This window comes from Psittacula echo (assembly GCF_963264785.1).
Source record: "Psittacula echo genome assembly, chromosome: Z".
Lineage (NCBI taxonomy): Eukaryota > Metazoa > Chordata > Aves > Psittaciformes > Psittacidae > Psittacula > Psittacula echo.
In genome coordinates, this window is record NC_137742.1 from 12947263 (window position 1) to 12964295 (window position 17033).

Sequence of the window (17033 nt, forward strand, 5' to 3'; positions counted from 1 at the left end):
CCTCATCATAATATCCTCATGCACAAACAGCTGATCTATGGGCTGGATAAGCATATAGAGAGGTGGACTGAAAACTGGCTCAATGGTGATCAGTAGAAGGAAGCCTAGTTGAAGGCTAGAAACTAGCAGTACACCCCAGGGGTCACCATTACATCCACTCCTGTTTAACATCTTCATTAATGATCTGGGTGATGGGGCAGTGTGTACTCTCTGCAAGTTTGCGCATGACACAGACCTGGGACGACTGGCCCATATACCAGAGGGTTGCACTGTCATCCAGAAAACTGAGATCTTGATGGTCTGGAGCAATGAGCTGAAAGGAACCTCATGAAGTTCAACAAGGGGAAGTGCGAAGTTCTGTGCTCAGGGAAGAACAATCCCCTGCACCACTTTATGCTGGAGGCCATCCTGCTGAAAAACAGCTTGGCTGAAAACCCTGGGGGTCCTGGTGCACCCAAGTTAAATGTGGGCCAAGTTAAACGTGTCCTTGCAGCAAAGAAGGTGAATGTCATCCTGGGCTGCAGTAGGCACAGGACTGCCAGCGGCTGGAAGGAGGTGATCCTTGCCCCGTAACTCAGTCCTGTAGAGGCCGCTCCTACAGCCCTGTGTCCAGTTCTGGGCTCCCAGTACAGGACATGGAGAGACTGGAGAGAGTCCAACAAAGGGCCCACAAAGATGATGAAGGGACTGCAGCATCTCTGTTCTGAGGAAAGGCTGGGAGAGCTGGGACAGTCTAGCCTACAGAAGAGCAGGTTGAGGCAGGATCTTAATGTTTAGAAATGTGTAAAGGAAAGGTGCAAAGAGGACAGAGCGAGGCTCTTTTTAGTGGCTCCTAGGACAGGACCAGAGACTGTGGGCACAAACTGAAACACAGAACATTTCCTCCAAAACACTTTTTTACTATGAGGGTAACTGAGCCCTGACACAGGTTGCCTGGGGAACCTGTGGAATCTCCATCCATGGAGATACACAAAAGCTGCCTGGACTTGGTCTTGGGCAATGGCTCAAGGTGGCCCCACTTGAGCAGAAAGACTGGATGAGATGAAAGACTGGATGAGATGAAAGACTGGATGAGATGAAAGACTGGATGAGATGAAAGACTGGATGAGATGACATCCAGAGGTTCCTTCCAACCTCAACCACTCTGATTCTGATTAAGGTTGAACAACTTTTCACTAATATGGTTAAAAAATATTACATGTTTTCATATCAATACCTCTTCCACATAGTCATGGCCCACTGGCTGGACATCACTTTGCAAGGCAGCAAGAGTTGTGGGAGTCACTGGTTCAGCTGATGTCTCTGGTTTTGCTTCCTGTGTTTGTACTGTAGCAGGAGGAGTTGTTTTAACAGTTTCGGCTGATTTCATCTCTTCCAGCTTGCTTCCTGTTGTCTGAAGCTTATTGCCACCTACAAATCAAAAAATTTGAATCGTTAACTTTCATAAAATGAGAATATGATTACACATAATGTGCAAACTGAAGATTTTATCTGCAAATATCAATGTAACCGCCACAGCATTATCAGTCATTTAAAATGAATTAAAACTTAAACATATTTTAAATACAATTAAACATTTTAAAAAATAAGTTTAACAACATTCAAGTTACTTATACATTTCACTTTGCATTTTAGCAGGAAAAACTTCTGCTTTATATAACTGACATTTTCATTATATAATTATATCTATTTATTATATATATGTATTATATATAATAATTTTCATGCTGAATGGACAAAATGGGAACAACTCAGCAAATATATTTTAATAATACCCTTTCTGTCATCATATTTTTTAATCCATTTACAAAAACCTAAAAAGCACTTTAAAATCTTAAAATGTCTGTACTAGCAAATGTAATATACTCTCAGTGTTGCAATTGCATAGGTCTTTCCCTGAAGAGCAGGATAGCTTATTGTGGAATTCCTGGTTCTCAACTGTTAATATCTGTCATGCTCATCTCAAAATGAAACTTCAAAAAAGTTTCCACTGTTAAGTTTCCACTGTTACAAGGATGTTTCAGTTGCCCTATTATCAACTGCCAACCTCCCCCAGGTTGCCTTAACAGCCCAGGCTGAAAACTGAAACCAAGAGCAACTGGACTATGAACCAGCAGCAGCTACAATGTAAGAAACCAAAGGTGGAAGGCTTCTTATGAAGGGGAGAAAAGCCTCTGAGAGAGGTCTGGTGGAGACAACTGGGCAGAAAACACCATAAATTTTAAAGCACAATCTTTATATAAATTCCTATATTCACCAGTAATTCTCTTAAACACAGAGTTACTCAAGTATAAAGTTAACTAATATGTTTGTATTTACTGCATTAAGTCTTATAAACAAATATAGAATAGGTTAGGTTTCAAAATAAAGACTGACTTCTGTACTTGCCAACAAAGTTTATTTTCGGTGTAGATATTTTCTTTACAGGTATATTAGCAGGAGTTGAAGATGTTTTGTTGCTGGATGCAGTATTAAGTGGTGTGTTTGTCGTGGGAGTAAGAATTTTCACTGCAGAGGATGCAACAGAGGAGTTCACAGTACTGCTGCTAGTTGCTATATTTGAAGCAGAGGCAGCTGGTTTAGAAGCAGATGTAGATGTTGAAGAAGTAGCTTGTGTAACCACATTTGGTTCAGTTGAAGGAATGGGCTTGCCAAGTTTTGTGTGCAACTTCACTACCTGTAAAAATGGAGAAAAAAATCTTAATATGAACCCCCTGGAATAACTATAAAAAGTTATGTAACACGAACATCAATGTAACTAAAAAAATCAATTAACTAAAAGTTAGTTATTGCTTCTTTACAAAAAGTGATTTTGGCAATCATACAAACAAACACAAAAAAAACCCCACACATGTAAAAGCTCTTGTCATCTGTAACAAGAAAGTAGTTAACAGTTACCTCACATTGCTCATTTCCATTAGAAATTGAGACATTTACTCCTAAAGCTGTGCAGATGAGAACAGAATGCCAATAAACTCAGAAGCCAGTGCAACTCCAGGAAACATTTTGCTCCAACTGTTTCAATGTGATTGTTTCGTTGCCTGGTTGCTTTTACTCTCTCTCCAACAGTGTAGTGCATAGAAATATTTCATTTCCAAGTAATATTTGTAAATACATATTAAATACAGATTCAACAACACTGTCTCCCTTGATCACTGTATTTCAAGACGATTCATATTTAAAGAATTTCCAGGTTGCCTAGCAAAACCAAACAGATTTCCTAGGCAATGGTTTTCTTTTTTTAAAAACCACAACAAAAAAAGGCACGTCTGCAGAGATAGTTAAGGAGTATGCAAGAGGTGTACTTCAGAGCTCTTTAGTATCTCATAGAAAGTAAAGAGGTATACGCTTATTCTTAGAAGCAACAAGCAGAGGCCTTTCCACAACATCTCTGAAAAAGAGTAATACTGCTTTTTGGTGACAGCTTATCACCTGAAAAAGCAAGGTATGTAGTCCATAAGAAAAAACCATGCAAAATCAAAATTAAAGACCTGGTTTTGTAAATAGCAGTTAAAAAAAAAAAAGAAAGAAACCTTTCAAACATGCCTTTAAAACAAACACATGTACACAATCATGATACGCATACAACTGTATACATAAACTTTTTTTGGGGGTTTTGCCACACAAATAAAGTCCTTTGAGATTTCATTTTTACATTGATGACCACCTGAATTAGCAGTAGTTATCAACTATCTATGAGGCAACGAAAGCCATATCCAAATATATAAGTATAATATATATAATATACTCCATATACCTATGGAGTTGTTGGACACAACCCTAAAATATAATGGCTCAACTTATTAGGGAAAGGAACACTAAGCAAGTCTATCTAAATATAATCTTTGTTCCTGTGGGAAATGTGTTTTAAATCTACAGTGAGATTTATTTATTTTAATACGTACAATTAGTGATGCCACTTTGTACAGTGTTCTAAGGTGCAAAATATTAAGCTACAAAACCTGAATATTAATACTGTATTTATTACTAACATTAATTTCTCCAGAGTTATGAGGAAAATCCGTATGCTGACACTGCATTTACTATTGTATAGCTAAATTTAAAACACAGGTCACAGGGGTTTGCAGAGCAGCCCACAGTCTTTATTTCATAACACCCACCTAACTGCACTCAAACAATAGGAAAAACATGCTTATCAAAAGTCTTCCAATTCCCTTATAAGATCTACTACAGGACATTGTTCTTCTCTCCCAAATGCCAATTTTCTTTGCAAGAAAATACCAAGGAGCAATACATAATATTCCTGTCCCTTAGCACTGCCTCAGTTTACAGTGTTTCAAAGTGCACTGAAAGCTTCACAGCGCCAGCCGATTTAAGACAAATACCAAGAAAAGTCTTGAAAAGAATGAGGAGGCACAAACATGCAACTGCATGTCTTCATTGACCCTTTTCCCCATCTTACTCTACACCTTCTTCCTACAATTTACATACCCTAATACACCCTCTACTCATTGATGCCCCCAATACACCCTCTGGCCACTGACGATACACGGTAGCATTTGTCCCCTTTCTTCCAACAAGGCCCTTCCAACAGTAAGCTTAGTTTGAAATAAAAAGCAGAACTAAGTGTCTTTAAACAAAATAATTATATGGGTTTTGCATATTTTCTCTTCTTTGAGAAAAAATTATGTGAAGAAATACACAAATGACTTGTATAATAAGAACAAGAGAAATCTCTTACTTTCTGATGCTTGGCTCCACGGATATGGGCAGCATAAGCATCTGCTCCTGTACAAGACACATCACAAAGCTCACAGCGCAACTGATTCTGCGTTCCACGAGCAGAAGTGCTGCTGTTACTGGTGTTCTGGGAAGCTTTTAATGCTGCTTCTTTCTTTTTGTGTTTCTGGCCTTCCAAGTGTTCTTTGTAAGTCTGTTTAAACAATAAACACACAATAAGCTGTCTTCGTACTGCTTGCTCATCATTCATGTAAATACATGTAATACAGAACATGGCATAAAACACATGCTTTGTATAACAAATATTTCCTACACTGAGCATTTCTTCCATATGACGTGCTCTAAGGCATTAGCAGGACACTTCTAAGACCAATATATTGTCTTCTCCACTGCCAGGATTCCATTAGGTAATACAATATGGGCTTTTCTCCTCTGATGTCTCACTTCCTCAATCAAATACTGGTCAACAGACACTACTGTTGAAAACCTGGTATGATCAGAGAACTGCAGTTTCCTGCACTGCATTCAACTTCCTCGATTTGAATTTTCCTTGAACAAGAGCACAGTGATTAAGAGAAGTAAAAAAATCCATTTAAAAGAAGGCAGTGCATAAATAAAGCTGTGCTGAAAATGGAATGCAGAAGTTGGTATTCATTCATACACAACAGTTGTTCTCGATTGCTCTCTGGCAATGTAGAGAGCAGACAGGGTGGGAAGTATTGACAAGTTTACTGAAAGACTAAGAACTGTTCAGGCAGGCACATAAACGCTCTGCATGAATTGGTATCTACTTCCTACACACTTGAATAAACTTGCAGGCTTACCATTAACAAAATTAATGTAATTCCATAATTTAAAAAAAAATATTCTCTAACAAGTCTGCTATGCTAAAAAAACAAATAAAATTCGAAGTTTAGAATACTTCTGAAGTCCAAAGCATAGCTGAAGCTTCTCTGTAGAAGCTCAGGGGATGTATCTTTATGTCTTCTTATAGGAACTCTTTCTGCAATAGCGCACATTTTCATTTAATTATTCCTTTGACAGAAGTATAGAATCAGGTCTCTGAAAGTTAACGCATATTCTTAAAAGGGTCAGTTTCTTAGCTGAAGAAATTATGACTAAACTTTATAGCAGAATATTACATAAAAAAGGTACCTGTGGTCCAGCACAGCTGATCTTACAAACATCACAGTAGTGGATCTGGGGTGGTTTGGGAGGTTGTTTTGGTTTCATTTGCTTATTTTGGAATGGTGCCTTTTTAGTAAAGGTGGTCCCTGTCCAAGCAGCTGTTGCAGCTGCAGCAGCAGCGGCTGCTGCTGCCTGTTTCTGTTGCTGCTGCTGTTGCTGGTAATAGGACGATGCAGCTGAATACACTGCAGCTTCGTAACCAGAATAAGAGGTACCTCAAAGATAGAAAAAAAAAAATGATGTTACACCACTGTACACCATGTATCAATTACATAATACATTAATATCAAACCATGTTGCATAATAGAGTTGGAAGGTAGGGGACAGGATATAAATGACTTATTGAGATCTTGTTAGGCAGTCTGAATTTTTCACGATGTTTCAAATTACACAAATACATAGCTAGCAGTTGTATCAGGAATGTACTTAATTCTAGACACATCTTTGCAGACACACAGTTATGTCAGATACGTCAAAGCATCCCTAAAGAATATGTGAAATTTCTGGTAGGTCTGGTAAGACCAAGTACACTGTAAAAGATTTATCAAAGGCCAACTGAAGTAAGCAGTCTTCCAGAAACAGATTTGCTGTTCAAGTTTCCAAATGTCAAGGAGGAGAAACACTATGTACAGGAAGGGTAAAAAAAAAAAAAAAGAAAAAATAAGATAAAAGACAGAATGGATAAGTGCTATTCCATTCTATTTCACTGATTTAAGTTGATTTAGCGCAGAAAAGCTGTTTGCCTGCTAAAACCTGGTTATATAGTTCTTGATTTGTAGTGCTGAAGTTGACTAAATCAAGGAAACTGGGCTTCCATACCTTTAAGCCAGTTTCCCCATAAACTTTCTACACCTACTGGTTCAACTATTTTAATCCTCAGATCAGGCTCTGCCTCAAGGAAGTCTTAAAATCTCTTTTTAAACAGAAGAAACAAAAAGTCTGAGACAGCTGTAAGATGCCAGCTGATTTAACATCTGCTTTAAATTTAACATCTTTTAATCTTTAACTACTTTTTGGCTTTCTCACGTTTGAAGGAAAGTGTTTTTTTCAGCACTTATTCTCTTCCCATTTTGCATCAAGACAACCCAAACTTACCAAATTTACATTGGATTGCTTCTCCCTGTCTCTGTAACTGCTGTTTGATTTCAGTATGCTCCCTTCCAATTTCCTTGGGTAGTATTTGTGTGGCTGCATTTCCTTATTTTTGTTATTCCCCATCTTTTCTTCTAAAACCTTACAGTAAGTCACAGTACACCATGCACACAGCAATGCAAACACTTTGTATATTCTCACTTTTTATATACATGTAACACAATAGGCACACAAAACCATCAAACTTCTTCTACAGCAAAATATTTTGCCATTCTAGTGATATAACTGGTTGATACTTCTCAGTAGATTATGATGTAATTGAACATCAACTGATAATATCCTGAGTACTCAAAAGTAGCAACTGCAAAGATCCCAGCGACATAATATGCAAAATTCTTACCAGAGTAAGTAACTGCTGTTGTACTGTACGTCGCACTTTGAGTATAGGATGGAACCACTGTAGCTGCAGCTGCTACTGGCTGCACAGTAGATGATACTGGATATATAGAAAACGTAGTTGTTGCTGGACTTGGGGTTGCAGGTTTTATAGCTGTCACTTGCCGTGTTTGCTGGGCTTGGGTATACTGAGTTGCTCCTTGGCTATATCCTGCTTTCGGAGCTAATTAAGATAGAAAATAAAAACGTACAAACATTGCTATGTTTTAGTTGAATGAAATGCAAACCATATTAAGTGATACTTAACTATATGCTGGGGAATAAAAGTGTAACAAGTGGTTTTTGTTTTGGTGCTTTTGTTTTGATTGGTTTTGGGGTTTTGTGTTGTGGTTTGTTGTTTGTTTTTGTTTTTTTTTTTTTTTTTTTTTTTTTTTTTTTTTTTTTTTTTTTTTTTTTTTGTTTTGTTTGAGGTTTGTTTTTTTGGTGTGGGTTTTTGTCCGCGTGTGGGTTTTTGTTTTGTTTTGGTTTTTTTTTAGTCAAAGTTATGCATGTCTCACACATGTATACCATGTATCACACAGCTGTTTAATCAGTGTCACAGCTCACACTAGTAAGCATCAGATGTATTAACTGTGCTGCCATGTTTCCATTCAATGGTTTTACTAGAGTACACAAACCAAAGCACACCTAAACTTTTCTATTATTTCTAAAATACAGTAAATAGGATTTATGTTTTGTAGCAATCACGACAGAACTACATACAGCAATCATAAAGAACTACATACATTAAGTAAATAAAAAATCAAAATGAGTCTTTCTAATCAAATTATCATTTGAACCCACCATGAATCATTTGAACCTATTTCAGTAAGGTTTCTAGAAACACCAACAAAAACTTTGCCTAGATGCGTATTTTGAGTGTACTTATTAAAAGTCTAAACCTGAGAGACAGTTACTTATGGCAACATCACAATAATGTTCAAAGTCTAAGTGCAGCAAATTTTTCTACTCATTGACAGCAATTACATGACAAAATAAAACAAAAATACCCCAACATATCTGGATAATGTGAAATATTAAGAAAACTATTTTCAGCTATTAAAAGTAGCACACAGACTCTGTGGAATGACAGCAGTCTGAATAATGCACCCACCTGTCTGGTAGTATGACTCAGCTACTGAAGGCTGTGGCTGGGCAGCAGCAGCCACAGCCGCCGCAGTTGCTGTTGGTTGCTGATAGTATTGCTTGCTGTCATAAGCTACAGCTGGTGCAGTAGACCGAACGTAAGAATAGGAATCCTAAAAATTCAAAAAAATGAAAATTAGCAGATTTCTCCTTGAATTATATGCCTGGAGTACTAAAAGCCATTAGCAGAGTCTAAGAAACAACATATTTTCTTCTTGTCCAATAGAATTAAAAAATTGTGCAGATACAGTACATACAAATAAATACATTAAAGAAATAAGATCTATGTTTAGAGATACTTCAAGCCTGAAAACAACCCTGATGGTCTTTTTCAGACTTAATACAGGAATTAACCTCATGCTATGAGGTCAATGGTTGCACTAAAAGAGTTGTGGTCTCTCCTACATGAAGACATGCAGAGGCACCTAGGGTTGTTCAACCTAGGAGAAGGCTCCAGGGAGACTTTAGAGCAGCCTACAGGGCCTACAGGAAATATGGAGAGAAACTTTTTACAAGGGCCTGTAAGGATAAAACAGGGGGGAATGACTTTAAACTCAAAGAGGGGAGATTTAGATTAGATATTAGGATGAAATTCTTCCCTGTGAAGGTGGTGAGACACTGGCACAGGTTGCCCAAAGAAGCTGTGGCTGCTCCATCCCCAGCAGTGTTCAAGGGCAGGTTGCATGGAGCTTAGAGCAACCAGGTCTAGTGGAAGGTGTCCCTGTCTTTGGCACGAGGGGTTAGAACTACCGGATCTTTAACGTTCCTTCCAACCCAAACCATTCTATGATTCTATTAGACCTCTTTCCCTACCAAATTATTTGCAATTATGAGTATATATGCTACTGGAAAGCCTCTTACATTACAACTCATTGCCATATGTAGCAAACCATAAAAGCTAATATGAAAGAACTGAGAACATGCAGCAATAGTACAGTCCTCTTAAACAAACCAAAATACGAATGCCTCAAGTTTAGGACTAGAAAGCTAAAATTATTACAAGAGACATACTGTTTTAACATCCAAAATGAACACAAACGGTTCCCTTTTGTAGAAGCCCGTAGCCACAAGAGGTTAGGCAGTGATCTCACAAAAGGTACCCAAAAACTACCAAAAGTATAGTTCCTCTTCCAGGGCAATCTTTTATTCTTGTAAGTTTGGTATAGCACTCATGTGGCATGCACAAGTCTGACAAGAGAACTACTTCTACCTGCACTAAAAATTTTTATTGGACCAGTTTTTTCATCTACATCAGTTCCATGATCTAGTTTACTGCGTGCCACTTGAACATTTAAAAGAACTGCAACAAGACTATTGTTTCAGCTATATCGTTTTCCATAAGTGGTGGAAAACTACTCTTTTCAGCAGTAGTTTCAGAAAATCATCTGGAGGTAAACATCGATTCGTTGCTTATTGTGTGAATGTCTACATCTTAGCTCCTGGAGTACTCTTGCTGATATTTCTTCACATGGGCCATATGAGACATGATAATGTATCATTTAAAAATCATACAACAGAAGTAACTCTTTTGGAACCCACCTGGTAATTCTGCGTAGTGACAGGAGGTGGTGGTGGTGGAGCTTCTTGTTGCCTCTGCGTGTAACCATAATCGGTAGCTGTGTGTGCTGTAGGATAGCCCCCATATGCAGCAGCTGTTGCAGCAGCTGCAACAGCTACAGGAGCAGGCCTGGCCACTGCAACTGTGGCTGCTGCTGGAGCATAGGCTGCAGTAACGGTGTGTGCAGCGACTGGTGCTTGATGGACAGTGTAGCTAGCAACCGTAGTTGGATGGGAGTAGGCTACACCCGAAGCTGGCTGCTGGCTATATGGGAAAAAGACAGTAAGTAAAAAATTAGATTAATCCAGCACACAAAACTGATGCCTACACATTTCAAAATCCAAGATTTTATTAACAGTTGTCTGTTCTAAGAACAGACCTGAAGTAGCTAGTAAGCATACACTTGAATGGCCGTTACCACCTCTCTTCCACTCCCACTAAAAAGGTTGTTACCATTTGAAGTTTCTGTGGATGCACGTATGTCATGTAGGTGATGACTTTCTTAGCAAGGGGAGGGCGTTTGTTTTTTTTCCAAGTGGTGGAATACAAGTCTTTAATTCAAAGTAATATAGAAGTCTTAAACTGGTATCTTTTTGTAACTGACAAGTTTTTAGATGTAGTTCTTCAATAAAACTGACCTGCCTGTCAAATTAAGAAAAACACTACTTTTCCGTAAGAGCTCATTACTGACCTGCACTTGCATGTTTTTCGATAAAGCATATTAAAGTAATGAGATTTAAAGCTTCCATGAAGATTAGCTCAGAACTCTCACAATTAAAGGCAAAGACACTTTAAATACACACCTAGGATAGGGAACTTCTCCCACAAAACTTTAGCATTGTAACAGCTGGCCCCAGTTCCTCATACAGAAATCCACTGCCTCACAATACGTTGCATCAAAAGAACAGACAATGAGATGGAGCAAGACGACTGCTTTCAGAGCTCTGGCAATCTTCCAGGTACATACTGAGGCTAATCTGCCTCTCTAAAATTTGCAGGTAGGACATTAACATTTGGCTATTTACTAAGAATGAGTAACTATTAACAGTGGAAATAAAAAATTCTGGCCTCAAAGGTTTAGTTATTTGAACAGAAACTGATATTATTGTCCAATATTGAGGTGTCTTATGATTAGAAGCTTAGAATACTTATTTTGACTTTTAAACAAGCGAAATAGGCAAAATACCACTATCTGGAACAATGATGTAAAAGTGGCAACTGAGTGATTATTCTGAATTTTGTAGTACACTTCCTGCACTGCTCTTCAGTAATACTTAAGAACCTCTGTGGGGTTTCACATCTCCACGGCACTATTAAAACAAGATAATTAAAAACCAGCTCCATGACTATCAAGGAGGTAGTATCCCCTGTTTTTCAGAATAAAATAAAAGAACAAAATCTCACTTGAAGCAAACATACTCAGTGGCACAATGGAGCTGCAGTATGGTGCCATGGTAACTCAGAACCAGGCAGCCGTTGGTTCACTTTTCCCCTCATTTCCTTTCCCCCACTCTGGGCAGGATGGGGAGGAGAATCAAAGGAATGAAAGCCCCACTGGTTGAGATAAAAACAATCCAATAACTAAAGCATAATATAAAACTACTGCTACTACTACTAAGGGAAATAATAGAGAGAGAGAATATAAAACTATAAAGTGAAGAAAGGAAAAAAACACCAGTAAACACAGGGGATGCACAATACAATTGCTCACCAAACAATTCCTTGTCAACCAATACCAAGCCTGACCCGACCAGCAATCTGGATAACTCACCCCAGTTTAGATACTGGGCATGACGTGCTGTGGTATGGAATACCCCTTTGGCTAGTTTGGGTTGGGGGTCCTGTATCTGCTTCCTCCCAGCTTCTTGTCCCTGTTCTCACTGGCAGAGCATGAGAGACTGAAAAGTCCTTGATCAGGGTAAACACTACTGAGAGACAACTAAAACAGCTGTGTGTTATAAGCCCTGTTCTCAGACTAAAACCAAAACACATCCCTGCACCAGCTACTCGGAAGAAGAAAAATAACTGTTACAGCTGAAACAAGGACATATGGTTATGCTCAAATCCAAAAGGAACAAATTACAGTATTTTTAACTAAAGACTGCAATATTCTCTCTGACACAACTACCAGAAACAAAGTACCTTTTAACTACACATACTACTATTTTTGCGAAGGACGTTTCCATAACTCCCTTACGTTTAGTAATACTATGTATTTTTATAAAAAAATATTTTGGCATTTTAATTAAAGAACCCCCCATTAACTTCAATATATTAAAAAGAATTCTCACAGCAGAAACAGAGAAAATTTTATTGCTTCCATAGCTGGACTCCACATTCTTCCCATTACAGGCCCACAACTGCTTAGAAGACCACTTGCACTCCATCCAAATTTAAGGCAGTTGTGAATTGTACTCACTACTCTTATTTCATTTTAATTTCAATTTCTTAGCATAACAGTAGAACGAAAAGACCTGAACCACTTTGATGTAGCTCCCACTGTTTGAAACAATTCTTCCTACCTGATGTACATAGGAAGGTTCTCTGTTTTGTCAGTTTAAGGTCAGAAATCAAGCTCCACCAGAAAATTCAGGAATATCATTTTATGACGGTAAAAGAATAAAATTAAGTCTGCATTATGTACATAACTAACAGTACAGAAGTGTAAAATATTCACTAATTCTAAGACAATAACCATTATCATATATATCAACTAAAAATACACTGAACTGAGAAAATAGACAGCACTGTCAAACTTGGGACTGTAGCTGAACACCTCAACAGTCCAATACTGCCAACAAGGAAAGTGTTGCTTCCCCCTACCCCCACTCTTATTTTTCCCTTCTTACATATACCAAACTTGGCTATGCCATTCTATTCCATCCCTGGTGTTAGTTCTGCTGCTTGTCAAGCTATTCAACGCACTGATTCAACTCATTAATCTAGCAGAAAATCATGGGGTTTTTTTATCCTGGGCTCATTTTCTAACATGGTAGAAATGTTAGAAACACTGAAGCTTACAAAACAAGTCTGCTGAGTGCCATAATCCATGTAAGTTATGTATAAGGAAACAAGGGGAAAAAAAAAGGTGATGAGGGGTTGGGGGTGGAGGGAAGAAAGAACAGGGACCTGTCCAGGAAGCTTTAAGTTGGCTCTTCTAAGTTTTGTGAAGCTGTGTTGAATACAATAAGGTGCTCACATCTGTGAAGTAATACTACCAGTCAGTTTATCAAAGAAATGCTTTTGTTCTCAGAATATGTATGATTAAAGCTATGTGACAGTTTTCAGTATTTAATATTGTGAAGAGATTATGATCATTCTCAGCAGGGCTATTATCAAGATTCTGGTATACACAACTTAATATCTTTTGTGCTATTTTTGGTACCAAAATTCCTTATTATGGTATAGAAGTAACAGCCCCAATAATTTCATTTACTGGGCTAACACAGTTCTATGACCATGTTTATTTTAGCAAACCTGTTCCCCTTGCTTCTGCAACATCATGCAGAGCTAGTGATCGAGTTTGCATGACTACAAGAAAAATATTAAAAATGGATTGCTTCTTCCTTTTTAAATGTTAGGCTGTGTTACTGAAATTTATGGTGACATTTTTTCTACATTTATGACATTCCTTTTTCTTCCCACGGTCTTACTGAAAACCTTTAGAAATAAAGATGACCAGACATTTTCATGTAACTAATTTACATAAAGATTTTTGTGCCAACTTCTTCATCTTGTTTGGTGATTACTGCCTTAGCACATTTGCTGATACGAACTTTCTTCCTCCTAAATTATTTTGCTGAACTCCTTATTCCACTAATCTTTCTTGCTGTTCATCTCTCCACCTATCCCAGCATTCTCTAACCTTCTCTCTCGATTAAAGATGGCAAGAACCATACGCATCATTTCAAGCGAGGCTTCAGTTGTGCTACACTGAAAGTCCACTCTGTCCCAGTGTTTTCAAACAGTCTAGTTTCCTCAGAGCAATTTTTTGTAAAGTTACCTGTGTACTGACAAGGTATGCAGTTCCTTGCATAATATATGACATGCCATACTAACACACTTAAGTACAACTGAGAACTCCTCTGGAATTATTTCTATTTGATAATAGAAATCTCTTCTACTAATCACCTGTACCAACTCCTTTGCCACAATTCTTTTACTAATCTCTACCTGAATTAATAATTTTCTGTGCCTCACCACATCAAGTATTTCAGTTTAGTCCCAATAAATAAAACTCCAAAAGATTTAGGCACATAATCTAGTTATTAGAGCAACAGTGAAATAGAGTATGTCAGCTGAGCTAAGGTAACAAACCACATGCATGTTCTTCACCACAACAAAGAAAGTAATTCAGTTTAGCTTAATCCCCTAATACAGAGCGGAAATGTTGAAAAAAATTACTCTCTATGTTCTGTGGGCTACATACAAACAAACAGGTATCGCAGCACAGCAAACAGGGAAGCTAACTCACTGATTTGGTAACTTAAGAGTTACGAAGATCTCCCTGCCCAATTCTACACCACAAAATCAATTCAGCTACAGTATAGGTTTTAAAAAAGTCTGAAATTCTAGGTAGATACTTGGCCAGGAAAATTCCAGCCTGAACAGTTCTGTTTAGCCAAGCTGTATTAAAACTTCAGCAACAAACTGTCCACACCCTGAGAACAAACTCTCAAAACAGAATTTGTTAGCCACCACTACTCTATATTAGTTATTAGAACAACTACAACAATTTCATGTATCTGTTGGTAACTTTTCTCCTTGTGAACACCCAAAATATTCAAGCAGCAATTGAAAACCTTTTCTGAACTGCCAAAGATCTTCAACAAGGACAATGTAGCAGTGTTTTTGATACAGAAAAAGAAACATGCACTTCCAGGGTGAAAAAACAAGCCAGCAGTACAACCTAAAATTACTAAATCAGAAGCTGGCGAGGAAGCAGAAATTAATCAGCAATTAATCAAGTACTGGTGCCCACTTAACAACCAGTTCCAAAATCACACAGGTTTGTCTAACTTAAATAGCCATAAAATGTAGGTTTGTAAATGGGCAACATTCTTACAGAAAATGCTTGGATGAGAACTGATAACTACTAGATCACATATAGCAGAACCCTCACTTGCTGGTTACTTCTATATAGCAACACTGCTAGGTCTGCATTTCCTGTGATGTACCAGTCCAAGAATGACCGAGAAGTAAGAGCAATTAAGAAATCAATACTGAATTATCTTCTGTAGAACACTTGGTTTATGATCTTTTCCATTTCCAGCTATTGGCTATTTCTAGTAAAAATGTGTTGAGGCTTTTTTTGCAAAAAAGTAAACTGAAAGTAGAAAGCTTTATTTTCTGCACATTAACAATATCAAGCAAATAAAACACTGTGATATAACGCCATCTATTTTGCCAAGTAATAATTCAGGATGACTTAAGATTTTAAGATATTTTAGCTTCCATTTTAAGTTATCTGTGGAGCAAGTCACGCATTAAGAAAATAAGTAAGTTATCTGTAGCAATTATTGTCAGAGAAATACAATATATTTTCATCTAAGATAGACAGCACGTAAAATGTACAGAGGAAGCACATATAAGGTTCCCTCTAAGTCTTGTTTTTCATCACATGACTGATTTAAAACCAAAAGTGAATTATAACTCATGTGCACATAGCTGAATAAAAGGAAAAAACAACCATAGTGCGTCTCTGTACTAACAACTGTTGTGGTTTAAGCCCAGACAGTAACTCAGAACCATGCAGCTGCTCACTCACTTTTCCCCCTTTTCCCTTTCCCCCACACCAGGCAGGATGGGGAGGAGAATCAAAAGAACGTAGACCCCATAGGCTGAGATAAGAACAGTCCAATAACTAAGGTATAATATAAAACTACTACCTCTAATAAGGGAAATAACAAGGTGAGAGAATATGCAATAGAAAGGGGAAAAAAAACCCCAATAAACACAAGGGATGCACAATACAATTGCTCATCAGCCGTCAACTGATACCCAGCCTGACCTGAGCAGTGATCTGGGTGACTTCCCCCAGTTTATATACTGGGCATGATGTGCTGTGGTATGAAATACCTTCTTGGCTAGTTTGGGTCAGGGGTCCTGTGTCTGCTCCCTCCCAGATTCTTGTGCCTCTCCTCACTGGCAGATGATGAGAGACTGAAAAGTCCTTGGAGAGAGTAAACATTTCTGAGCAACAACTAAAACATCTGTGTGTTATCAGCACAGTTCTCAGACTAGAACCAAAACACACCCCTGCACCAGCTACTAGGAAGAAGAAAAATAACTGTTACTGCTGAATCCAAGAGAAGAACCAACAGACAGTTAATTATTGCTAATAATTAATGCTGCTATTCCAGCTCTTTTTAGGGTGCTGAACACTAAAAACTCTCCTCCTAAAGGCTAAGAACATCTTAAATTTTTCAGTTTTGTGAAGAGTGCTATTTTGATATAAAGATCAGGACCAAAATTTTGTCCCTCCTACAGTAATTTTTAAAATACTAATATCTTGAACTAACCCCACACACACTAATTGAGACTTATTTCTTGAATTTTCAAGAAATCAAGAAAGTAAATTCTAAATTTAAAGTAAAATACTAGATTTAAAAATTTAAAATACTAAACAAAAAATATTAATTTACTAAAGTAAATTCTAACTTTAAAGAACACTTACAGATTTCAGCATTGAGGAAACCATACCTGTTGAGATCTAACTGTCAAATTTCTCAAGTTTTTGTAGATTATTCTATTAGTAGCACACTGGTTTAAGCCCAGCTGGCAATGAAGTACCATGTAGCCACTTGCTCACCCCCCTGCCACCCTCCAGTGGGATGGGGAAGAGAATCTAAAAAAGTGGAAAAACCCATGGGTTGAGATAGGAACAGTTAAATAATTGAAATAATAACAACAG

The 17033-nt window shown here is 37.7% G+C and overlaps 1 protein-coding gene across 6 annotated transcripts in view; it reads right to left on the minus strand.

The window, feature by feature from the left end:
• The window catches only part of ZFR (zinc finger RNA binding protein), a 47012-nt gene that overhangs the window by 19085 nt on the left and 10894 nt on the right, over positions 1-17033 (minus strand). For 5 of the 6 annotated variants that reach the window (XM_080638600.1, XM_080638603.1, XM_080638602.1 and 2 more), the window contains exons 3-9: positions 10102-10384; positions 8531-8675; positions 7382-7600; positions 5857-6104; positions 4703-4894; positions 2377-2677; positions 1217-1410 (exon numbers count right to left, since the gene is read on the minus strand). In XM_080638600.1, coding sequence (XP_080494726.1) covers positions 1217-1410; positions 2377-2677; positions 4703-4894; positions 5857-6104; positions 7382-7600; positions 8531-8675; positions 10102-10384 — 1582 coding nt within the window. The remainder of the gene's footprint in view (positions 1-1216; positions 1411-2376; positions 2678-4702; positions 4895-5856; positions 6105-7381; positions 7601-8530; positions 8676-10101; positions 10385-17033) is intronic. The other variant, XM_080638601.1, reaches the window with a different exon arrangement.